The following is a 24,454-nucleotide window of genomic DNA, read 5'->3' as shown; positions in this document are numbered from 1 at the left end:
GCCTCCGGCTGCCATGGAAGAGGAAGAGGAGGCTATAGGCTTTTTGGACAAGGTTCTGGAGGATGAAGATGTGTTTCTCCTGGAGGAGTGCGAGCTGGGAACCCCGACCAGCCCCGGCTCTGGGTCCCCCTTCTTGGTGGCCGTGAAGGTGGGAATGTGACACGCCCTGGATGCTTGTCGGGGGAGGGGCAGGGCTAGCTGCGCCCGGCTGCCTAAAGCTGTGTGCGGGCAGAAATGGCTGGTTTGCACACAAACCTCGTGGCTGGGTGGAAGCCCCGCACTCTGGCCCGAGAGGGGCTGGCGCATGCCTGCGAGGGGATGCGAGGGGCTGAGCTCTCCGGCAGCTGTTCCTGAGGGAGAGGTGCAGTGCCTGCCTCCTCCCCGTGGGCCAGTTGTCCTCAGCGGGAGTGGCAGCCGGTTTTCCCCAGGCCAGCTGTGCCGGGGGCTTTCTCTGGCAGTGACATGAGTCACCCTGTGGGCACAGCAGTGGTGTGAGCCTGCTGCCCCAGAGGAGTCGGTGGACTCGAAACCAGGAGGCCATAATTCGTTGTTTCCATGGCAACAGTAGGATAAGTGCACTTGGGAAGTTCGGGCCAAAGGGGCCACTCGCCACTTGCTTTCTAGCCAGGAGACTTTGTCAGGCTGAGCTAAGGCAAGAGAGGGTGGGGGAGAGACTGGGAGCCAGAGGTCACTGAGCTTCCTTGAAGGAAAAGAATTGGATTAGCTGAAAAGGGGGTGATAACAGTTGGTTTGGAGGCAGGAGGCAGGAGCCAGGAGGGTAGGCACTTTTCCCAAGGTGGGTGTAGGCAAGAAGAATCTGTGGGCCCTGGCCCACTCACTCTGGGGCTGTGAATGTTCTCCCCAGTGATGCCCCTGTCCTGTCATAGGAATTGCCTTGAAGGCAGAGCAGGAGGGGGGCTATACATCCATCCCCTTTTCTTCTCTTTCCCTCCTCTCCAAGGGCGGGGTCCCAGTGCTGCCTGGGACATGGCACCCTGTGCCATTCATTCTTCCTTTCTTTCTCATCCACTTCTGAGAGCCCTAACCTCAGCCTTTTGCTCACCTCCTCCGAGTTCTGCAGCTAGAATGGAAGGCCAGTGGGAATGTATGGCAAGGAGTTTGCAGATGGCCGGCTGGCCGTCCAGGCTGCCTAGCAGAGTGTCCATCTGTGCCCACCTCCCTGTTGGGCCGGTCTGCACCCCAGAGGGTGTGGTCACGGGCGCATTGCTGTGGGCAGGAGGCTGCCACTGAGCTTCTCTGGGCCTCTTTGTCCCTCCTGTAGGATGGGGAATCACAGCCGTGCCACACCCACACTACATTGTGGTTCCAAGGGCAAGCTAATGGAGGTGAAAACAGGCTGGAGACCCACAGGAGATGGCTGATGTGCGGCATCTGGGTATAGCTGTAGCTGTGGGCCTGGGTGCGGAGGAGAGAGGAGAGGTAATGGGAGGCTGGTGGTGGCTCACATCCCACCCCTGGTTCTCTCATCTGGTGCTAGCTCAGAGCACTGGGATTCAGTCACATCTCCACCAGGCCTGCAGAGGTCTCTGCACTTAGGGTCTGAGCAACCTCCCACCAGGAACAGGATGGGGGAAAGTGGCAATGAACCAAGAGCATTGGCTGGAACCAAGAGCCAAATAGTGTGTGGGATGCGAGGTGTAGGGGGTTTCCTGATGAGCCTTCTCAGAACCCCTCCCCAGCACAGATGGGGTCCTGCTCATGGGCTTCCTTATGGAACCACCCTTACTCTAGACTCTGGCTTATACCTGGGTCTTAGCCCATATTTCATTCTGCCCAGAACTCTAGATGTCTGCCTCCTCGATTATGCCCTGTTTTCCTCCAGGGCAAGGGCTATATTGTATTGACTGCTTGCTGAACACTGCAAAGAGCTTGGGATGGGGCTGGTGCGCAATGAATGTGTGGAGGGAGGGAGCGAGGCTCCGTGGGGCCTGCAAAGAAGGTACCCTGTTCCCAGTCTTGTTCTATTCAGAGGTGTTCCACCCCCAGGCACACACGACCCCTAAAAACCCAGACCCTCCCAGATCCCTGTGAGTGGCCTCTTCCCCTCTTTGCGGCCTCAGTTTTCCTGGATTTGTCTCAGCATGGGGAATGGGGCCTTTCCTGAGTGTTGGTGAATTCCAGACCTCTCCCCCACCCCCGTCTCTTCCTGAACACCTCCAGGATACCCTCGCTCTCTCTACCAAGCTTGGTCCTCAGGAGAGGGAGCCGGCAAGCAAGGTGGCTGCAGAGGGGTGGGGACAAAGAATTGAGTCATTGAACAAACACTGTCAGGTTTGTTCTAGTCAAAGCACTCTGCCTCACACTGGGGAGGAGACGGGATGAACGGGCATGATCCTTTCTCATGAAGAGTTCACAGCTCAGGGCGAGGGGGCAAGTGCACAGATAAAAGGACTAGAAAGAGAAAGTCCTCAGGGTTCCAATAACAGGGTATGAACTTCAGAGGAGGAGAGACCGCTTCTGTTTTGGTCAGAGCTGGACCGGGTGCACGTGCGTGCACACGTGTGTGTGTGTGTGTGTGTGTGTGTGCACGCGCATGTGCGTGGTCAAGGGGCACTTCTGAAGGGTACTTCACTGTCCTGGGCAAGGGATGGTCTTGGCAGTCTGCACGATAGACTCCTCTCAGCAGCTGGTGGGAATCCAAGGCCTTTCTCTCTGGGCTATTACTTTCCTTCAGGAGTACTTACCTTCAGCAGCGGCTGTGTCCCTGAGCATGTGTCCTATAAATCAATCTTGCTTTCAGTGTAATTTCTGAGATGCTTCTGTCTTCCCCCAGGGACGGAGGTGGATAGGGCAGTGGTTTCCTCCAGAGCTGGGGCCGGGGCTTGTGTCTTTCAACCCAGACCCCCTTTTGAGGATTTAATTCTCCATAAACAAATAATCACATTGATACGCTAGCCACACCATCTCCTGGCGGTAAAGGGTTGTATGCTTTCCAAAAATCTTTCGCACAATTCTATTTCAAGGTACGCAGGGCTGATTGCGTCCATGCTATCTAAAAGCTGCTATTTAAAGGAACTCCTTTGTCGGGAATGAAAGTCCTTTTGTCATGCAGATTAGCCCATCAGGTGTTACTCTGGGCCAGTTTTTAACAGAGTCAGAAACGCCCACGTTTGTTTCCTCCCGCCCTTGGGCCCCATATGGCCACGCCTGTGTCCCCCACTGAGGTGTTTCCAGGAGTGTGAAACCCACTTAGGATGACTTGAGATGTGATTTTAGGAGGCACCTAGGTGTATTTCTTGAACTTCAATAGTTAGGTTTATATTTTAATGTGTATTAGGAAAAATATGACTTGTGCATCTTATGATTTCAAATATCATGTTTGGGATGAGGCTGGGCTTTTAAGAAGTCAGTTGTAAAAAAACGATCTTAAGTAGACGGTAGTGTCGGAGGTGTGAGTGACAGAACTGCAAAGATGGGAATCAAACACCTGACCTTTGGAAGCCCTGCTGGGACCTGTCTAGGGCCTCAGACAGCAGGGAGCCTGGAATAGAGGGATCCACTCTCCAGGAGAGTGGGCTGTGCCCCCCTTCCAGATTCTGCTAAGGCAGTAGCTGAAGGAGAGCTCCCCAGTGCCTAGCACTAGCAAGAGGAGCAATGGCTGGATGGCCCTGCGTTGTCTTGGCTCAGAGAAGGGCCAGCTGTCCTAAGGCTGGTGCTTGGCATGGACACAGCCCCCTAGACCATCTCTTTTGCGCAGTTCCTGCTGGGTACACCCCGAAAAGTGGTGCAGCCCATGAGCCGAACTCTGCTGGGTACAGCGCCACGTGGCCCCAAGGCTCCGAACGGCAGGTGCCCCTGCCTGTTCAGTCCTTGCTATTGTCTTGGAGGAGGTCACAGTTCCTGGACAGATCGTATTTTGGTTTGGCCTAGACCCAAACCTTTAGAGGCTTTTATTTATTTAGCTTCTGCGCTCTCTAGAAGACCAGGCCAGAGCTGGCTAACCTGACCTTGTAGACACTGTCCCTCCCAGGGGGACTTGAATGCTTGCATTTGGGGGCCTTGAGCTGACCGACTTGCAGCCTTGCAAATTGTGGGAAATTTCTGGGAGTGAACCAGCCTATAGTGACTGCGTTTCATGAGGTCCGCTTGGGGAGGATAGCAGAGACCATGCAGCTTCCCTGTGCTGGGGGACCAACAGGCAGTATGGCACAGACTGGGACAGGGGGGTCCCTGAATTCTTCAGAGAACTGGCCTTGAGCATTCTGGGCACGTGGGCACCACCTCCGGAGGGCTCTCTGGGCACAGAGACTGGTGCTCTCACCTTTGTATTTGTATCCCAGAGCCCAGTACATGGTACAGAATGAATGAAAGTCCAGCCCTGGTATTTTTTGAAACAAGAATAGCCCCACGAGGATTGAAGAAACAGTTGTGAGTTTCCAGATAATTCTAAGCCAGGAACATGGGGGTATGAGGAAAGAAAAAAAAAAAGGGAAGAGGTTTTTGGTGAGAATAGGCCTCCTGTTGATAACGTGAGCAGAACTTCATTTCACGTGCTTAAGCTCTCCCCGACCTTCACCCCATGCCAGCGAAACTTCGGAGGGAGAATAGCCCATAGTGGGACTCTTGGGGGGTGACTTTTGACTTTTGGGGAGCTCAGATTGGACTCAGAGGTGGGAGTCTCTTGAGGAGAGGGTCTTGCTGAACTGGACTGTTGCAGGGACTGTCACAGGCTCTGTGCTCATGCCGAGGTGGGGGACAGTGTGGCTGGATCTGCGGTGATCAGGTCTTCATCCCCGGTTCTAGTCCAGCCAGCCTTCCAGGGAAGCTCACAACGTCCTTCAAGTGATTTCTTTTACAAGATGTTTGCCAGCCTCTCAGATAAATCTTCGGCTGGCAGGGAACAGCAAGGGGGGGCGGGGGGAATCACTGGCCCCCCAGCATGGAAGGCGAGTTCCCATTTGTCCGGCTTGGGAAGGAGCGGGGCTGGTGCTGTGTGCAGGGAAGTGGCCTCAAGTATGACCAGGAGGGCCTGGGACCACCTGGGGCCCTGCTTTGGGCTCCAGCTCAGATCTCATTCCTTGAAGGGTGTGCTGTGTGCCTGAGCCCCCCCCAGCAGCTGGCGGTTTCCACTCCGTGCCTCAGGGGGATAATGACAACACCTTCCAGAGGGTGGGATTGTCCTGAGTTAATCCCTGGAAAGCTCTCCCATGGTTCCAGGTACTTGTGAAGCCATAAGTACATAACTCTTGCCCTTCCCTAAAGCTTGCTGTCCCTCCTGGTTTCCTAATGCTGCCGAAACAAATTACCACCCATTCCGTGGTTTAAAACACAAATTTATTCTCTTACATGCAAGCCTTAAAGGGTTAGCAGGGCTGCATTCCTTCTGGAAGCTCTAGGGGCAAGAATCCATTCCCAGGCCTTTTCCAGCTTCTAGAGGCTCCCTGTACTCCTCAGCTCATGGCCCCATCTTGGTCCTGGAAGCTGGTAGTGTAGCATCTTCCAGTCTTTGCAATCACTTTCCCTCCTCCTGCTCCCCTTCTCTGGTCACATTGCTTTTTCTGACTCTGACCCTCTTTCCACCCCCTCATAAAGGTCCTTGAGCTCTCATAATCCGGTGTCATCTTTCCATCAAAAAATCCTTAACTTAATCATACCTGCAAAATCCCTTTTTCCATATAAGGTGACGTGTGTATATAGGCTTGGGGGACTAGGGTGCGGACATCTCTAGCAGGATATTGTTTTTCGGTCACAGGGTCAGATAACATTTCAGAGACTGGGGGCAGTGGCCTGTGGTGCAGATTGGATACCTGGGCTGCTGGAAGGCCAAGGATTCTACCCCTCCCCTGGGGCATGGTGGGAAAGCTGTGGGAACACAGTGGGGCAGGTTGTGCAGCTGGGGAAAGCCACTCTTCTCCAGACGTCAGAAATTTCTTTTTTTTTTTTTTAAGATTTTATTTATTTATTTGATAGACACAGATCACAAGTAGAGAGACAGGCGGGGGTGAGGGGACAGGGGAAGAATGCGGGGCTTGATCCCAGGACCCTGAGATCATGACCTGAGCTGAAGGCAGAGGCTTAACCCACTGAGCCACCCATTTGCCCTGGACATCAGAAATTTCTGATAGCTTCATATACTCTCCCAGCCTGTGCCAAATAAGTAAGGGTGTGCATCTGATGCCCAGAGAGGGTTCTGTGCGTGATTCCGGGAAAGCACCTGATGCTTGAAAAAGAAAATGAGAACGGGGGTGGGGGTGGGGAGGTGGTGTTACTCTTTTAAGCAGTGGGACAGCCTGGAATCTGGTATTGAAGGACTGGGATGCAGTCCCAGCTCTGCCACTTCCGGGCTGTGTGACCCCAGCCTCGTCCCTTCCCTCCTCCAAGTCCTATTTGCTTCCATTTGCATGATGGAAAAATGTAGTACCCGCCTCAGTGAGGTATATGAGGGCTAAAGGAGCATGAGAAGAACTTACAAGGCTTAATAAGTGTAAGGTGCCCACGTGCCAGGGGTACTATATGGTGCGGGCCTTCAGGGCTCTGCAGAGGAGTGTGATGTTGCTTCATCCCCCAACCTCCGCCCCTGGAATCACCGAGCAGTGCCTCAGGCGGGAGGGTCTGTGCTGCAGAGAAGAGCCAGGGTGGGAGCCCGCCTGTTAGGCAGCAGGATCCAAAGTACAGAGGCCCAAGCACTCCCAGCAGGTTGGGAAGACCCAGAGACCTGCCGGCTGCACAGGAGGTGGGCAGGGGGAGGTCAGCAGGGTCAGAAGAGGCGCTAGGAGCCAACAAAGGTGTTTAAGCCAAGACTAAGCCAGACCCCATATCACAGGGCATTGTTATATATTTATATTTACTTGTTTTTTTGTTTTTACTGTCTTTCCTCTACATTATAAACCACGTAAGAGTAGGGATTATAGTTTGTTTGCTTCCTGATGTATCTACAGAGTCCAGTGGGTGTTCAGTAAATATTTGTTGCATGAATAAATGAATGAATGACCTAATTGAATCCCCAAGTAATCACTTTTTGCAGCGTCGAAATTTTTGTTTCTCTTTTTTTAAATTCTGGTGTAGATAGTTATTAGTGCTATATTAGTTTCAGGTATATGATATAGTGATTCAGCAATTGTCTCCGTTACTCAGAGCTCATCATGAAAAGGGCACTCTCAACCCCCTTCACCCGTTTCACTCATCCTGCCACCTGCCTCCCCTCTGGCCGCCATTTTGTTCTCTACACTTAAGAGTCTGGTTTTTTTGCTGTCTCTTTTGCCTTTTGTTTCCTGAACTCCACATACGAGTGAAATTGTATGGTATTTGTCTTTCTGCAACTGACTTATTTCACTTGGCTTTACAACCTTCTAGGCCCATACACGTCCTTGCAAATGGCAAGATTTCACAGCACTGATATTAAGTCCTTGGCAGGCATTAGGTGTAAGGTGGTGTCCTCAGAAGGTTAGCCGGGCTCTGGTGTGTGGTGTGAAGGGGGGAGAGAGAGGCAGAGGTCCATTAGAAGAATCCAGGCTGCAGAGCCAAAGTCCATAGCTTCTCCCACAGGGAGGGACAGAACAGCGTCATTTTAAGAGATGAATAAGATGGACTTCCAAGGCTAAGTGGGGCATGATTGCTGTAAAGGTGAAGGAATTCTGGAGTGGGGAGGAGGTTAGTTAGGATATATTGCCTTGCCCAGTGAGGCAATCAGGAAATGCTGGGGGATACAGGGGTGAGGCTGAAGACCCCACAGCCAGCACCTTCTTTTGCGGGGTTGAGCCCTTGGGGAAAGGAAGATATAGTTAGAAGGCCACAAGATGAGGCTCCCATGGCCACTTCCATTCTCTCTACCCCTCTTCTCAGTTTATGAGTATAAACTCATGTTGATGAGTAGACATTCCTCCAGGAGCCTTTTCCAGCCCCTCTTGGGCCCTCCTCCTGCCTCACCCATGGCTCTGATTTCCTTTCTTTTTTCTTCTTTGAAGTAGGCTCCTCACCCAGCCTGGAGCTCCACTCAGGGTTTGAACTCACAACCCCAAGATCAAGACCTGAGCTGAGATCAAGAGTTCACTGCTTAACTGACTGAGCCCCCCAGGTGCCCCCCCTCTGATTTTCCTTGTCCGTATTCCTCCACTAAACTGCCCCAGGTCCTTTATTACTGTGGAATAGGTGGCTGGATGGATGGCAAATAAGGAAATGTGGGAAAAAGAATGTGGGAGAAAAAGCGAGGTGTGAGCACCAGAAATATGGATGATTGTTTTTCCTTTTTTGTTCCGCATTTTCCAAATTATCATAAATGTATTTGGCTTCTATTCCCTACCAAAGTGTCTGTGAAAGAGGAGGAAAAAGGCAAGAAAATGGATGGCTCAGGATGTTAGCCTCCTTTCTCATGAGCTCTTGGTTCTTGGTTTGCTTTCCTACAGGTGGAGGCAGGGAAAGGCCTGGAGATGAGGAAGCTGGTTCTCTCGGGGTTCCTGGCCAGCGAAGAGATCTACATTAACCAGCTGGAAGCCTTGCTGCTGGTGAGTCTGTGCTCCGGCTTGCCGGTCAGCGTCATGCTTGCAAACTGATTTTGGGGTGGGAGAAGAAGGGGGACCTGGACCAGTCCTCCCCTGTGGGCAGAGTCTGACAGCCTGGCATTGGGCAGCCGGGGTCATTGCCAAAAAAGGGGCCTGTGCCTCTCAGCCCCAGGCCTCCTTGACCTGCCCTGGGAAAGGTGGGAGAAACACAACCATGTTGGAGATGAACGCTCCCGTGGCCGCTGACCACGCACAGGCACCACTGATGAATGACGGTGCTCTGTCCAGGTGGGGGCCCAGGTGCGGCCCAGGTGAGGACCTAGCCTCCACCTCCACACTGTGCTCTGGGCAGTCTCTACCAATCAAGCCGAGTCCTCTTTGTCATGCCCTGGTTGCAGTCCTTTCTCCTCCCACAGATAGTGAGCCATGGCTTTCCTCAAGCCCCGTGGCAGGAAGTGTGAGGTAGGCGGGTGTCTGTATCATTTGAGAAGCACCATAGCTCTGAGGCATTAGACCAGCCCCAACCCTCTGTGAAGATGCCTCAGTTTCCTCCCAAGATGGCAGCACTGTGAGACTCAGACTGGGAGGGAAGTATTAGATATGACGCCATTTTCCTTTAAAGAAAGTGCACCTTAGATGTGGCTAGATCTTACACAGAGGAACTGGGGAATGTAAAGGCCTCCCCCTGGGTGTTTTGCAGCCTGAGACATGGGATGATATCACTAAAAGAGGGAATAAGAAATGTAGATGAGTAGAGACTCATTCTTTTTTTTTTTTTTTAAGATTTTATTTATTTATTTTGGGGGGGGGCACAAGCCAAGGGAGAGGGAGAAACAGACTTCCTGCCTAGCAGGGAGCCTGACAGGGGGCTCAGTCCCAGGACCCTGGGATCATGACCAGAGCTGAAGGCAGAGGATTAACGACTGAGCCACCCAGGTACCCCAGAAACTCATTCTTGTAAGAACTATAAGATACACATTTATGTACCTGTTGTGATATGAAATGTTGCCACCCAGGATGCCGGGGGCCTTGGCATTTATTACCCCAGGAATAACTATCGAAATGTGCAGATACTTTGCCATGCCTGGGTGTCTCAGTGGATTAAGTGTCTGACTCTTGATTTCGGCTCTGGTCATGATCTCAGCGTCACGAGCTTGAGCCCCACGTCTGCTTGTCCTTTTCCCCCAGCTCCTCCCCCCACTCACATGCTCTCTTTCTGCACCCTCTCAAATACATAAACAAAAATCTTAAAAAAAAATGTGCATCAAAAAAAATTAATAAAAGAAATGTGTAGATACTTTGTGACTGCCTGGGCTCGGTCTGTGGTACCTCTCACTGAGGGTTTATTGGTAGGCATGACAGTGTTTGTTCAAGAGCAGGACAGTCCAGCAGACAGACAAGGACTGTGGTCTGGGGCCAGAACTAAGGCAAGACTTGACTCTGCCATTAATCATAGATTCATGGCACTGTTTTTCTTATCTGGATCTGAACCCATTAGTGCATCATGAAATCAATGTAGGTTGGAGCCAGCATTTTTTATAAAATGAGAAAGAAAATACCAGTGTGCGTTGTGCATAATAAGAGTAAGTACTATTTCACTTAATTTCGGGTGTGTTGTGTGTATATGCATGTATATATATATTTATATACATACATACATAATATATATATGTATGTACTGGGCCACATTCTTTCTCATATTGTCATTTTGTTGTGTTGTGTGTATATGTGTGTGTATATATATATACACACACACATACATATATATATATGTATGTACTGGGCCACATTCTTTCTCATGGGTATTGTCATTTTGGAAACCCCTGGCTTTGGGCAAGTTGTGCATAACCTCCTTGAGCCTCATCTAAACATGAGAATAATCCCGTGACCTTCTCTGTCTTCTTCACGGGGTTGAGAAGCTCAGTTGATCCCTTTTGGGGTCCCAGGCACTCAGGGTAGCTGAAGGAAGGAGGACAAGCGGAGGACCAGTCAGATGCACATGACATACCTCAGGAACGGAGAATTGCCACAGCCAAGTGAGGGGGCATCGTTGTCATTACTGAAAGGATGTGTGTTTGAGAGGAGTTCCAACAGAGGACCTTCTGACAGATGGCCTGTCAGAATCCCTGCTTGACCGCTCTCAAGCTCGAGCCCTTCAGAATATTTGTGAGCCCTTGTGGCACATCTTCTCCATCTGCAGACCCCAGATACTGATACGAGTACTCTGTTTGTGGGGTTGTTGTGGGGACAAATGGAGTTTGTGTGTGAAGCTCTTAGAACAGAGACTAAAGCGTTAGCTGCTGCTGTTATTTTGTCCAGTCCTGGGAGAGACGCAGGTTGGGGCCTGTTTCTGTCAACACAGCCTTTCCCTGAAGGAAGGGGAGGCGAGTCCTCAGAGGAGGCTGGGCCCTATTGGATTCCAGCCTGTGTGTGCCTTCTCGTCAGTCATTGGGCCTAAGGTGAGCTTCCCTGTGTCGGGGCAAAGATAGCAACAGAAGTAGGGGCCAAGACACTCCCTCCCTGCCTCACCTTTCTAACAGCTCAAGCCTCAAAGGCAAAACCTGTGAGGCTCAGGCCTACAGGCCACCCAGGACACATCCCTCCTCTCCCCCCAGTTTGTTCATCCCAGGCCCCTGATTGGTTCTTGAACAGAGGCCAGGAGAAGAGTGGGGAGGCTGACTGGGAGACCTGGTCTATGCTAGAGGGCTCCAGGAAGAGGGGGCGGATCCTCCACAGCTACAGCCTCAGACAGTGAGCCTCCGAGATAGGAATCAAGCCTTTCCACCCAAGGCCTTGAGCTGGGAGCCCTCCCCTCACAGCTTTCTGATTACTAAAGCCTTTGCCCTTTAGGGGGTGATCTGACCGAGGGGCCCCGGGGAAGAAAACCTCTCCTCTCCGTTGCCCACTCCCAGATCTCCTACTCATCACCCAGCCCCTCTGGCTCTGCTCCTCCCATGTTGGTGTCAGACTGTTCTCAGCTTAACACTTCCTGATATGCAGATGGCTGGGTGTGTGTGGTGTGTGTACCCAAGGCTGTGTGCACACACAGACGCTGTTGGGACTCACGCAGGAGCCTCTGTTCCTGCCCCCCTGGGTTGTTGGCTGGAGCAAGGTTTGGTAATCTGGAAACCTCCGGTTCCCTGTTGGCTCAGATTACAAACGGAGTGGGCCCGCAGCCCCGAGCTGGAGTGGGGGGTGGAGGAAGGGAGACAACCAGATGCGTGTCATTCTGCATCTCACCCACTGTGGGGAATGTGGAAGTGAGCTCAGGGGCTGCCTCTGGCCATTGCTACAGCACTTCCCACCACAGGGCCCTCTGCTCTCAGCCTCGCATTTGGGGTTCTCAGGTTCCTTTTCTCTAAAATAGGTTAATGATGATTCCCTCCCTGGGTTCCGGGAAGAGGAGTAACTGAGATGATACGTTGGCAGCCTCCAGGCCTTCTGGGATAGGAGGTGGAGGAAGTGGGCTGATTTCTTGCCTCTGTTTCAAAAGGCAGGTTGCTGGGGGACAGAGCTGACAGACGGCTGTGGGAAGGCCCGCTCTGAGTCAGAACCCACCTGGCCCCGCTTCCTGAGAAGCACTTTGTGGAAAGTGGAGAGCCAGGCCTGACTCCCGGGTCACTCAGCAATCCTCTCTTTTAAGAATTTGTTTCTCCCCTGACGAAATGGAGAGCCAAGGGCTAGCCCTGCTTTCTGCAGCAGGATTCTGGGAGGAGGGAGAGGCATGCTAGCCCTTGGGGAGAAGAACAGTGTTGGACGCAAGTTCAGTGTTGGGTTGCTTTTGCCTTTTAGCCATCTGGAACCTGAGGCCTGGTTTCAGGGCTTCACCAGATAAAAGTAACTGCCTTCAAGGGTCTCTGGCCAGCCGGGGCTCCCACACGCCTGGCACTTTCCCTCTTCCCCGCCAACCCCAGTGAAGTCAAGCCTGAGACCAAAGGGCCCCAGCCTTGTCCTGAGAACCCTCTGCCGTCCTGAGTACAGGCCCCATCCATGTGACCCGCTGTTGGTGAGCGGGCGTTGCTTCCCTTTTTGTAGACAGAGTGGGAAGTTTGGGAGGAAGCAGAGCAGTTGGGTCTTGTCTTTGCCGGGGTGGCTGATAAGTGCTTCCCCAGCAGCTTCTGAGAAGTCCCGACCCTTCGTCTTCCCAGGGCTGTTCCCGCCCTATGTGGTTTTTTTTCCCCAGGGGACGGCACCCAGGCAGGAGCAAGGAGTATAGGTTCTGGGACTCTGTGGTGATTTGTCTCTCCACTGGATCCTGGCGGGGGCGGGGCGGGGTGGGGACAAAAAAAGGATAAACTAGGACAGCAATCTTGAGGAACAGCTCCGTGTCCTTCACAGAATGTTGGGAGCCCTGAAGCTGAGGGCAGCCGCCCATCTGGGGTTGGGAGAACAGTGTTTCCTTTCTGTGGTTCCTGGTTCTTCTGTTCCCTGCTTACCCATGCCCCACCCTCCACCTGCTCAGATCTTCCCAACCTTCAAGGCGCTGTTCCTGTCATCACCTCTGTGAAGCCCCCTGGGCTGTACCAGCACTACCTTGGGACCACTTGGTTGGTATTTACAGTCCAAGATGGGTAATAACCTGTCTGGCTTTGTCTACTACATGGTCTAGTTTACCCACATGGCTTATAATGTTCTCCAGAGCAAGGATCTTGAGTCAGAAAAATAATCTCCTGAGAAGAGAATTGGCCCTCCGTCACTCACCTGCCTAAATCCCTTCAGGGAAAGGCAGGTCATTGCATTTCTTGCCCCTGCCTGGTCTGGCCCCTGCCCAGTCCTTCAGCTCTCCTTAGGCCTTGCTCCTTCCCCTTGCCCACTGCACATGGGCTCCCTGGCTTTCTCCAGCTCCTCTCTCTCATCAAGCCCCTGCCCACCGTGGAACCAGCATTGAGGAATACTGTCCTCTGAGCCCCCAGGCTTCCATTTCAGGGTAAATGTTCCTTCCCTTCTGGGAGAAGCTGTCCTTCCCCACACTGTCTCAGGAGGTCCCCTTATTTCCTTCATTGTGCCCAGGTGAAAATAGTGTGTATGACAGTTTCCTTGTGTTTTGTCTGTCTCCCCTATTGAATGGGGGGCTCCACGGGGCAGGGATTGGACGTGTGTGGTGAGTCACTGAATACCTGGTCTGACCTCACATTAGGCACTTGGTACATTATTCGTGGGGCATATGATGATAATAGTAGCAGCTAACATTATTGACTGCCTCCTGGGTACCAGGCACCTACTTGATATTTCATATAAATTATGGCTCTTGATCTTCCCATCAGTGTTCTTGAGAAGGTAATATTACCCCAGTTTTACAAATGAGGTTTCAGAGGCCCAGATGCTAAGTGACAGAGCTGAGACTCAAACCCACACCTCCTGGCCTGCACCAGGGAAAACCCCATCCTACTGCCCTTGCAAAGCCTGGGCGTTAGGGTTAATTGGTCCCAGTGCTAAGAGGCTCGGAAGGAGGGCTCTGCTTTTCCCTGCCTTTTTCCTCACTTCTGGACTTTCTAGAGCTGGGAGGACAGGGGAGCTGGGAAGTCAGAGCCTCATCTGGGTATTTGGGTAGATGGGACTTACTCTTATGGACAGGCATTGCTGGAGCTTGGCTGCCCTGGTGGTCCTCTCTCAGACCAAGCCAGTGATAACTCCGGTCTCTGTTAATGTCACTGTTCCAGCCAGTCTAGCCTCTAGTCACCCGTTATTGGCTGGAATGCTTCTCTGGTTAGAAAGCTCACTAACCAATCCTATGAGGTGATGGGGACCTGCCCCCATGACTTCTCCTGGCTGTTCCTAGGTTTCCAGGGTGACTCAGACTAAGTCAAAGGGCTCTTTCTGCACAGCCTTTCCACTAGATGAAGAACACATTAAGCACGTCTGACTCAGGCTTCTGTCTTCTGTGTAAATGTGTCTGCCCCTCCCATACTTTCTCTAAGTGACAGGGGTCCAGACCCTGTCTCCTGGAGGACCTCTGGAGTGCAGTCTAGGCATCTTTGCAGGCTTTGGGGCTAAGGGAAGGCCAATCAAGGAAGAGTTCGTTATCTTTTGATATCAGGGGTTTTTTTTTTTTTGCTTCAGCTGTGAATTTTAGTAGCTTTTTTCCCCCGATGATAAAAATTAATATTTACTCAGGTACCTGGGTGGCTCAGTAGATGAAACATCTGCGTTTGGCTCAGGTCATGATCTCAGGATCCTGGCATCGAGCCCCGCATCAGGTTCTCCACTCAGCAGGGAGCCTGCTTCTCCCTCTCCCTCGGCCCCTCCTCCAGCTTGTACTCTCTCTCTCACTTGCTCACTATGTCTCAAATAAATAAAATCTTTTTAAAAAAATTAATATTTACTCATTGTAGGTGGTTCAGAAAATGCAGAAAAATCACACTGAAGAAATTGCACCCAGGTCCCATTCTCCTACCGTCCCCTTGTTGGGCATGAAGGCAACAGCTGCAGCTCCCCACCAGTGTTAGGGAGTGCCCCGAGTTACTCTTTGTCCCTGCATCCACCCCACATGAAGGCCCTGGAGCATCTTGGTGTAGATAAGCTCAGTTGACAGATAAGTTTCATCTCACCTGCCAGTCTCAGCATGGAGAGAGTCTGGGACTGTGACCAGGCTCAGTGAGAAAGAGCATTGTGATTGACTCGTGATGTCTGCCATGGTCGACTTGCAATGTCTGCTATGGGTACAGGAGGTAGGATGTGGCCACATGCCCTCCGTGGCCTTGTTGAGGCCCAACTCCAGCTACGGGAAGTGCATGTCTGTGCCCTGGAGCTTCTGCCCATCTGGTTCATCGGTTCTTACCTTCTCTCTTTCTCCCTCCTCACTCCCAGCCCATGAAACCCCTGAAGGCCACAGCCACCACCTCCCAGCCCGTGCTCACCATCCAACAGATCGAGACCATCTTCTACAAGATCCAGGACATCTATGAGATCCACAAGGAGTTCTATGACAACCTCTGCCCCAAGGTGCAGCAGTGGGACAGCCAGGTCACCATGGGCCACCTCTTCCAGAAGCTGGTGAGTCTCCTGTGGACGGACAGCACTTATCTGATGCCTCAGTAGAGATGCTGGTGTTGGGAAATGTCCAGGAATCCCCAGCCTTCTTGATCTCCTTCAAGGCCTGGGTCACTTCTGAGTCCCGGAGGAAAGCCTGGACCTCTGCTCTGTGGGGCCCTGGGCCTAGTGTCCCGACTCCAGGCCTCCCACTGTAAAGCCTGAAAGTGCTTCTAGGGATGTGAGGGGCTTCAGGGCTGGAATGAAGGTTCACCTGCTGGGCTTCAGGTTGCCTGTCCCTCAGCGGACAGAGAGGCTGACAGTGCCAGTGGGCAGGCAGGGACTGCTCCCTTGAAACACTGGGCATTTGCCTCACCAAGGTGCTGCCTCTGAAATGAAGCAGTCAGACGGGTCAGTGAATGATCCCCTCCTGGGGCCTCTAGAGCAGAAAGCATCAAGAACTCAGCCCACCCACCATTGCAGGGGAGAGACAAGGTAGAATTAGCATGCAGACATAGTGTTGGGAAAGGCTTTCAGAGGTCTTCCAGTTCCCAAGGCTTCTGTGACACCTTCTCCCCTAGCTGTGAGACTGTCTCTGGCTGTGTCCCAGGAGGACCCCCAGGTTAGACCTATGGCGCCCCCATCCCCACTCTTTACTGCCCATAACTTCGCCCGCCCAGGAGGCAGCAAGGAGACTGCCAGTCCGTGATCTTTGTTGTCTGGGTGTGAATGGAGGTGGGCAGGGAGCAGTGCCTCTCCTTTACCTCCCCTGCAGTGGTGGGACCGGTTGAATGGACAGGCCTGTACTCTCCTTACACTGGAGAAAACTCTTGCTAAGATTCTTCTAGGGCCTCAAGCTCACGGTATGTTCAGAACTGAACTTACTGTCTCAAAAGTTCTTTGCTCTTCTTCCTGCCTCTGTGTCAGTGGGTGTTGCCACCATCCCATCCCCCATCCATCCATGACTCCCTTGGACTAGTCCTTGGTACCTCCCTGCTCCACTCCCTTCCCCATCCCCACTTCTGGAGGATGCTCACTGCTGGGCCTGCCTTGCCCTGCCCCCTCTGGGGCCCTCCCTTCCCCTCAGGAGTGGCTCCTGCCTCCAGGCCCCCCTTCCTGCCAGCCTCCCCACCTCTACTTAGCAGCAGCAGAGTTACCTGAACTCCTGACCTCGCTTCTCCCCAACTTAAATCCCTTCAGTGGCTCCCCCTTGCCTGTTGAATAAATGCCAGGCTCTGAGGAATGGCTTATGAGACCCTTTGCATGCTGGCCATCCCTGGCCTCTGGCTCTTGCTTCCCCTGTCCTTGTGTGCTCCCTCCCCGCACTGACACTGAACTTTCTATTCTCAGTCCATGCAGCAGACACTCTTGACCTCTCTAGTTTTTTTAGCTCCAGCCGCCTGAAATGTCCTTCCCCAACTGCTTCCAGCTTAGAAGTGACATCCTTGGCAAAACCTTCCCCCAAACTTCCAATGTAGCCCCTTTGTTTATCCCCTCAGTGAACATGGGAACCTCCTGTCTCCCTAAAACCATAAGCTCTCAGAGAATAGGCTGCATTTTCTTTATCATTAGACCCCAGAACTAGCCTAGTACTCAATACATGATGAGTGAGTAAATGAATGAGTGCACCATGACCTTGACTACTGTGACTTGGGAGAACTTGGAAGGGCATCGAGGGGGATGTACATCACAGGGCCTGAGGTCTGCGTCCCAAGAGGCCAGCAGTGTTGTAGGGACAAACATAGCTTCTAGAGCCACAGCTTACTTTGTTTTGGTTTTTTCAAGAGTTACTTATTTATTTGAGAGAAAGAGAAAGTGTGCACATGTGGAAGAGGGGAGGGGCAGAGGGCGAGGGGAAGAGCCTCCCAAGTAGACTGTGCTGAGTGCGGAGCCCGAGGCAGAGCTCCAAGTGGGCTTGAACTCACAACCCTGAGATCATGACCTGAACCAAGAGCAAGAGTCAGGGGTTTAACTGACTGCACCATCCAGGTGCCCCCAGCTACAGCTGACTTTAAATCCTGACTCTTCTACAGATTAAGCCTGTGACTTTGGGCGCAACCTCTCTGACTCAGCTTCCTCATCTGTGAAAAAGAGGATAATAATAGTATTTACCTCACCGAATTGTTGTGAGGACTACGTGAGTTAATACCTGAAAAGGGCTTGGAACAGGGCCCAGAACATAGTAAATTAGTAAATACTCAATAGTCAGCCATTAGCATTACTGTTACTACCATCACCGCTGTCACCACCATCGTCGTCCTCGCTATTCTTAGTGAGAGGCACCCTGGAAGGTGGTATTGCCGGGGAACCCCACACTCCTGGTTCCGGCAGCCCCAGAGTGCCTGCTCCAGTTCAGGGACAGCATGTACCCAGTCATCACTCCTGGCCTGGTCCCAGGAGCCTGAGTGGATTGGCTCTGGGGACAGCCTCTCCTCAGCCTCATCAGAGAACAAACGAGAGGAGGGTGGGGGTACCTAGGCCAACGCATAGTGGAGATGCTGTCCCACTTTTATCTCTGTCACTTGGACCCTGCTGTCACCAGTGTCCTGCATTCAGCTCCACAGGCCCCGGGTGGTGAATTTGCTATCCCCCTCCCCTCCCCAGCAGCATGAAGGGCTCTCCGCAGCCCCGGGGACTGCAGGCCTGGGAGGGCCGGGGAGGAGCTGGGCAGCCCAGGCATCTGGAGGTGGTTTATTTTCAGCTGGTCTCCATTACTGAGAGAAGGGAATTAGCATCTCTGCTATTTGTTTTATGAGATCACCCCAGTGCCAGGCTGCTGTTTCCAAGCAACCTCCACATCCCAGTTAATGGCCCTGGCAGGCCAGGCCTTAGGCTCTGCAGACGAGGGTACACCGTGAAGTTGGCAGTGCCTGGGACAGGCCTTGACCCCCGTGTGCCAGTCTTCTGCCCGGGTGACTCCAGCTCCAACTCAGCTCCTGCTACTCCCTTAGGCTGTGGGGTGGGAGGATAGCGTTCTGACCTTGGCAGCCAACCCTCATCATTCTTGTGGGAAAGGGGGACAAGGAGAGCACATCCCCGGAAGAAGAAAAGCAATGATTTTTACTTTGGTTTAGGAAGCAATTGTCTAGCACCTCCCCCGTAGCCTGGGACACCGGTGGGCTGGATTCTCCCTGGAAAAGGAATTAAATTCATCCCTTCCTGCACTTCCGCCAGATTTGTCGTCTTTGCCAAAAGTCTGGCCCATCTGAGGCTGAGACCTGCACAGCTCTGGCCTTGGTTTCTTTGCAAGCACCGCCGTTCTCATTTTCCCCTCTGGCTTTCCCGGCCCCCCACCTGCCAGGCTTTCCACCTGCCCCAGATCTTCTGGATCTGGAGGAACACGAGAGTTCTGCAGAAAGCAGAGTGGTCCAGGGTGGGCCTCCTGGGCAGCCTGCTTTCCCCAGCACCTTAGCATCCCCCCGAGGAAGCCCCGTGGCAGCTGAACCTCTGTTGCTACTTGACTGCAAAATATTTAAACCAGAAATTCTAGAGAATATGTGTAGCAAACAACTGCACTCATTCCCCCAGAACTGATGGATGTTAAACTCTGAAGATAGGCTTTTTAATCAAGGAAACAAAGCATTGTAGATGAAGTCTGTCTCCCTTCCCTTCGCCCTTCTGCTCAGCACAGAAGCAGCTACTGGAATGAATTTGGTGTGTTGCCTTCTGGGCTGCAGTTTCTATTTTTATTATGTATCTGTATCTTTTTGTGGCATTACATGTACTTTTTCAACATATATATTTTATGTATTTTGCAATTCGATCATTTGGGAACTTGTCGGTGTTACTACCCATAGACCTCATTCCATTATTGTAGCTGCAGTGTGGATATGAATTACCGCATTTGTGAGCATCTGTCCCCAGTCTCTCTACAGGAGGGAGAGTGGAACAGTGAATCCCCTTGCTCACGGCTCCTTGGGGACATACAAGGGCAGGTTTCACTAGAGCAGTGCCTCCACTAGAACTATAATGCGAGCCACGTACGCTAATTTTAAATTTCCTAGTAGCCCTTACTTAAAAGTAGAAATAGGGGCGCCTGGGTGGCTCAGTGGGTTAAAGCCTCGGCCTTCGGCTCAGGTCATGATCCCAGGGTCCTGGGATCGAGCCCCGCATCGGTTTCTCTGCTCAGCAGGGAGCCTGCTTCCCTTCCTCTCTCTCTGCCTGCCTCTCTGCCTACTTGTGATCTCTGTCTGTCAAATAAAGAAATAAAATCTTAAAAAAAAAAAGTAGAAATAGACGCAGGAAATTAATTTTAAGAATGCATTTTATTGTTAAAAAATATGTATTTTGGGGCGCCTGGGTGGCTCAGTGGGTTAAAGCCTCTGCCTTCAGCTCGGGTCATGATCCTAGGGTCCTGGGATCGAGCCCCGCATCGGGCTCTCTGCTCCGCAGGGAGCCTGCTTCCTCCTCTCTCTCTGCCTGTCTCTGCCTACTTGTGATCTCTGTCTGTCAAATAAATAAGATCTTTAAAAAAAAAAAATATGTATTTAGCCCAAGAGATCCAAAATATTGTCATTTTAGCATGTAATCATTATTTAAAAATTAATGAGATCATTTTCATTCTCTTTTACATACTAAGTCCTTGAAATCCAGTATGTATTTCCTACTTAGAGCACATCTTGGGGCGCCTGGGTGGCTCAGCCGGTTAAGCATCCGACTTTGGATTTTGGCTCAGGTCGTGATCTGATCAGGTTGTGAGATTGAGCCCCATGTCCAGCTCCGAGCTGGGTGTGGAGCCTGCTGAAGAGTCTCTCTTTTCCTCTCCCTCTGCCCCATCTCCCTTTCTAAAAAAAATGCGCGCACACACACACACACACACACACACACACGCAGCACATCTCAGTTTGGACTAGCCACTTCTCAGGTGCTCACCTGCTACAAGTATTGACTGACACCCGAACCGGACCCCAGACTCTGGGGTTTGTATGTAGAAGTGGGTTTGCTAAGGAGTAGGCTGAGCTGTGCATATTTTTAGATTCATCAGTTATTGACAAATTACTGTCCAAATAACAGGCCTGACGCCCCCATAAGCAGTCTGTAAAAGCTCTAATTTCCCCCTCATTCTTGCCAACCTTTGATATGATTAGACTTTAAAATTTGGGGCAGATTGATGGGGATGACATAGTACCTCACCGTGCTTGTAACTCACATTTCTACCCTTTCCTCTCTCAAGGGGAAATGCATATATGCAAAGCACAGGAAGACTTTCCATAAATATTTGAGGAATTAAGTTAATGAGCCTCGGTTTCCCCTTTTGCAGAAAGGGATGATGGTATCCGTTCTGCCTCTCAGAGCTGAGGTTCTGTGTGGTTGTAAGTAGTGGGAAGCTTTGTGTTAGGTTCAGAGCGACATGCAAATGTGTCCTGAGGCTGGTAGGGTCTCTGGCTCCTTAAGAGGCTGAGGATGTAGGGACAGGGACTGAGGGAGGCCAAGGGAAGTGGGGACTGCATCTCTTTTTTTAAGTAATCTCTACACCCAACCTGGGGCTCGAACCCACAACCCGAGATCAAGAGTAGCATGCTCCACTGACTGAGCCAGCCAGCTGCCCTTACCCCACTGGGACTGCACCTTTAAATGCTGTGCCTTACACTCAGCCTGGGGAGTGGGGTACTGGGCAGGCTAATTCCAGGCTGTGAAAGACGGGTAAGGCATTACGGGGCTTCAAACCCCAGGAGACCTTTATGATGCTAAATAAAGCCAAATGCTGTTGAATTTCTTGTGTGCCAACAAAGACCCTGCCCTGCTCCCCCCATCCCCAGTACTCTCTTGTTAACCTTATTGGCTGAGCTGGTTTCCATGGAAACTGTCAAGTTCAAAGGGATACTATAGTATGTTCATCCCGCCTTTCACCTCTGTTCTGAGTGTAGCCCTTTGGAGCAAAGTTAGAGGTTCTGAGTGCCAAGGGAGCTCCAGGTGCCCTGCTTACGGTGTCATCCATTCATTAATCCTCCTTCCCATCCCCCTGCCCTCCTCTCTCTCTCCTCTTCTCCCTGCAGGCCAGCCAGCTCGGTGTGTACAAAGCATTTGTGGATAACTATAAAGTCGCTCTGGAGACAGCTGAGAAGTGCAGCCAGTCCAACAACCAGTTCCAGAAGATCTCTGAGGTGGGCAGCTCCCCGCACAGCCCCTGCCTTCTGGCCTCTGGGCCCGTTGCCCATTAGGGAAATGGTTCCCCTGAGGGGAGCACTTAGACTGACAGTTGCTTTCTTGCACTTGACATTTTCCCTCGTAATATAAGAATAACGATGTGTTTGATTTTGTTATTCTGTTTAGGTTATTCTGTATCAGAACAGAGGAGACGAAAAAGAAAAAAAAAAAAAAAGGCAGTATTGTCACACGCTGTGGTGACCTTGAGCAAGTCCCTTCCCTTCTCCTGGCCTTGTTTCCTCTTCTGTCCAGTGAGGGGTCTGGATTCTTCAGCTCATCCCTGGTTTGCTCGATAAGAACCACCAGGGGCACTGTTTAAAATGCAGATCTCCAGACACCTTCCCTGGAGCTTTAATTCAGAGAGTTTGGGGTGGGACCCAGGAGTCTCTATTTTTGAAGCTTCCCCGGGTTATTTTTATGATCAGAAAGATTGGAAGAGTTCTGGACTAGCTTGTCTCTTAAGATCTTTTGCAACCGCACGACAGAGAGAGGACCAGGGCCATTTGTGAGAAGCAGCCGTACACTTTGGCTGGAAGCCTGCCTCTCTCTGCTGTTGCCAGGAGCCTTCCTTCCATGCTCCTCTGCTGGGCAAAGCTGTGGCATTGGCTGCCATTGCCTCTCCAGGAAGCGGCAGGGAGGAGCTCTAATCTCCTCCCGGGAGCACAGCCCAGCCTCCCTCTTGCGTTGAAAGGATCTCCATAAGACTCCTGAAGCTGCTGCCCTTGCTGTCACAGCCCCAGCTCCAAGCTTGGGTCAAGAGAACCTCTGGGTCCAGGGAAGGGGAGCTCCTTCTGCAGTTTTGGAAATTCTGCCTTACAGGCCTCGACGGACCCTTTGCTTTCCCATCTCTGCTCTGATGCTAGAAAAGTCGGGGAGATGCAGGATAGCGTTGGTGAGACTCTGGGGTGACAGGTTCTACTCCAGTTTGGAATCCACTGAGAGGCAGCACACAAGTTGGACAGCTGGAGATGAAAATGTCAACTCGATTACTATTAAAAGCCAGGTTGGAAAAATGTGGCCTTGGATCTGTAGGCACATTGGGCTTGCTAGCACTTCCCCTCCACAATGAAACACATCTATTGGGGAAGGAAACAGGGAGCTAAGCTCAGTTTCTTCTTCCAGCCCCAGCCATGGAGTGCAGTCAGTCACCCTCTGCCTGGGAGAACAGAGCTGGGTGGGGAGGTCCCTCTGCTTGGGGTCACAAGGCGGGAGAAATGGTGCTTCCCCTCATGGCTCCCAGCCCTCCCTGGGAACAAACTGTAACCGCCCAATGTGTGTCCCAGGGTCACGTCTGGTCCAGAGAGTGGCGAACCTCCTCTTAGCCTAGGCCGACTGCCTGTTCTCTGGTCGGCGGAGACCCCCGCACTCCTCCCAAATCCCTCTCCCAGACTCCCGCCCTGGCGGCAGAGCGGGCCCCCTGGCCTGCTGCCAGGTGGCTTCTCACCCTGACTCACGCTGACGCTGTCACTTCCTACTGGCACTTCCACTTAATTACTGCAATTAGGGCCCTTCTCCTCTGCAGTGGGAGCGATTTCATACCTCTGGGCTACGCTGGAGGGGGGCACGGGGACAAGTTTCCTAAAGCTAGGAATCCAGTCACCCACCAGAGACAGCCTTGGGGAGCTGAGTACCCCCCTTCTCCCCACCCCAATCCCCAAGCTCAGTCCCTAGGGGTTTTCTCTGTTGAGAAACAGCTTGAGGCAGGAGTAGGAAATGTGGGGCTCCTGCTGCCTGGGTGTGTCCCCCCCCCCCCCCGTTCCAGGCAGAGCAGAGCAGGCACCATCCCCTGGGTCCCTGACCTTGGCCTTCGCTCACCCTAGCCTCCCTGTTGACACCCCACCTGGAGGCCCCCCCTCCACACACTCAGCCCTGCCTGCCATGGGGATTGCGTTACAGCTCCAGTTGCGGGCCCTAGTGGTCTGTCGCCAAGGGCCAGAGCTGGAACCTCTCTCTCCAAAGGCTGAGAAAATAGGATCAGATAAGCAATCCCGATTCTTCTCTCCCGGGCACTTGGCTTGGGGGCCAGGAGGGGTGTGGCCTCTTCCTTGCTTGCAGTTTCCTCCCTTATGTTAGCACCTGTGGGTGGGGGATGGCAGGTGGGGTTGGGGGCTGGATGAACCCCTCTCCATCCGGGTAGGATCTAGATGGGACTGCCCTGTGGAGCTCAGTCTCTGTCCTGGGTACGTAGGACCCCTGGCTCCTTATCTCCAGGGCTGCCCACGCCCTAAGGGTTCACCTGCCTTTTGTCCTCTCAAATCCCATGTACCCCGGGCTGATGGTGGACAGAAGCCCTAACTCATGGCTGCTGCTGGGGGATCCAGCTCTTGCCACCTCTCCAGAAGGCCATCAGAGTCACCAGGGTGGGGTGTTGGGGGGTGTGTCCGAGGAGCACCGGAGCTCCACACCTCTCTGGTACCCAGAGCCCCTCCTTCCTGCCTACATCCAGCCTCCTCCGTACTCCACACACGCCGGGAGACCATGGGTACGGCACAGGGAGTCTGGAGTCCATGAGTCAGGGGGAGACCTGGGCTCTGGTCTTTGTCCTTCTGTTTGTACCCTGGCTTCCAGAGCACTGCTTCTTCCTGCTCTGGCTGCTATAAGGGAAGGGGAGGTTCACGGGGCAGGCCATGTAGTGATTCCTTCCCTCTGTTCGGCAGGAACTCAAAGTGAAAGGTCCCAAGGACTCCAAGGACAGCCACACGTCAGTCACTATGGAAGGTACTCGGGGGAGCGGGCTGGGTAATAGTTATTCCTTTGTCTGCTCTATGGACTACGGTGCCCTGCTCATGTGAGCATGTGCATGGGAATGAGAGAGAGGGGGAGAGAGAGAGAGTGTGTGTGTGTGTGTGTGGTATGCACAAATGCGAGGAATCCAGCCT

General features: G+C 52.4%; 1 protein-coding gene across 1 annotated transcript in view; it reads left to right on the top strand.

Moving 5' to 3' along the window:
* LOC116862925 (active breakpoint cluster region-related protein-like) overlaps positions 1 to 24,363 on the top strand; it is a gene marked incomplete at its 3' end in the record, with an annotated part of 79,894 nt that extends 55,531 nt beyond the window's left edge. The window contains exons 4-7 of the mRNA XM_032850375.1: positions 8,364 to 8,462; positions 15,267 to 15,452; positions 21,425 to 21,532; positions 24,233 to 24,363. Coding sequence (XP_032706266.1) covers positions 8,364 to 8,462; positions 15,267 to 15,452; positions 21,425 to 21,532; positions 24,233 to 24,363 — 524 coding nt within the window. The remainder of the gene's footprint in view (positions 1 to 8,363; positions 8,463 to 15,266; positions 15,453 to 21,424; positions 21,533 to 24,232) is intronic.
* Positions 24,364 to 24,454: the final 91 nt, after the last annotated feature.

This window comes from Lontra canadensis, unplaced genomic scaffold, assembly GCF_010015895.1.
Source record: "Lontra canadensis isolate GAN:19392208 unplaced genomic scaffold, GSC_riverotter_1.0 scaffold390, whole genome shotgun sequence".
Taxonomy (NCBI): domain Eukaryota; kingdom Metazoa; phylum Chordata; class Mammalia; order Carnivora; family Mustelidae; genus Lontra; species Lontra canadensis.
Note: the sequence above shows the minus strand (reverse complement) of the source record. Positions and strands in the feature narration are given on the sequence as shown.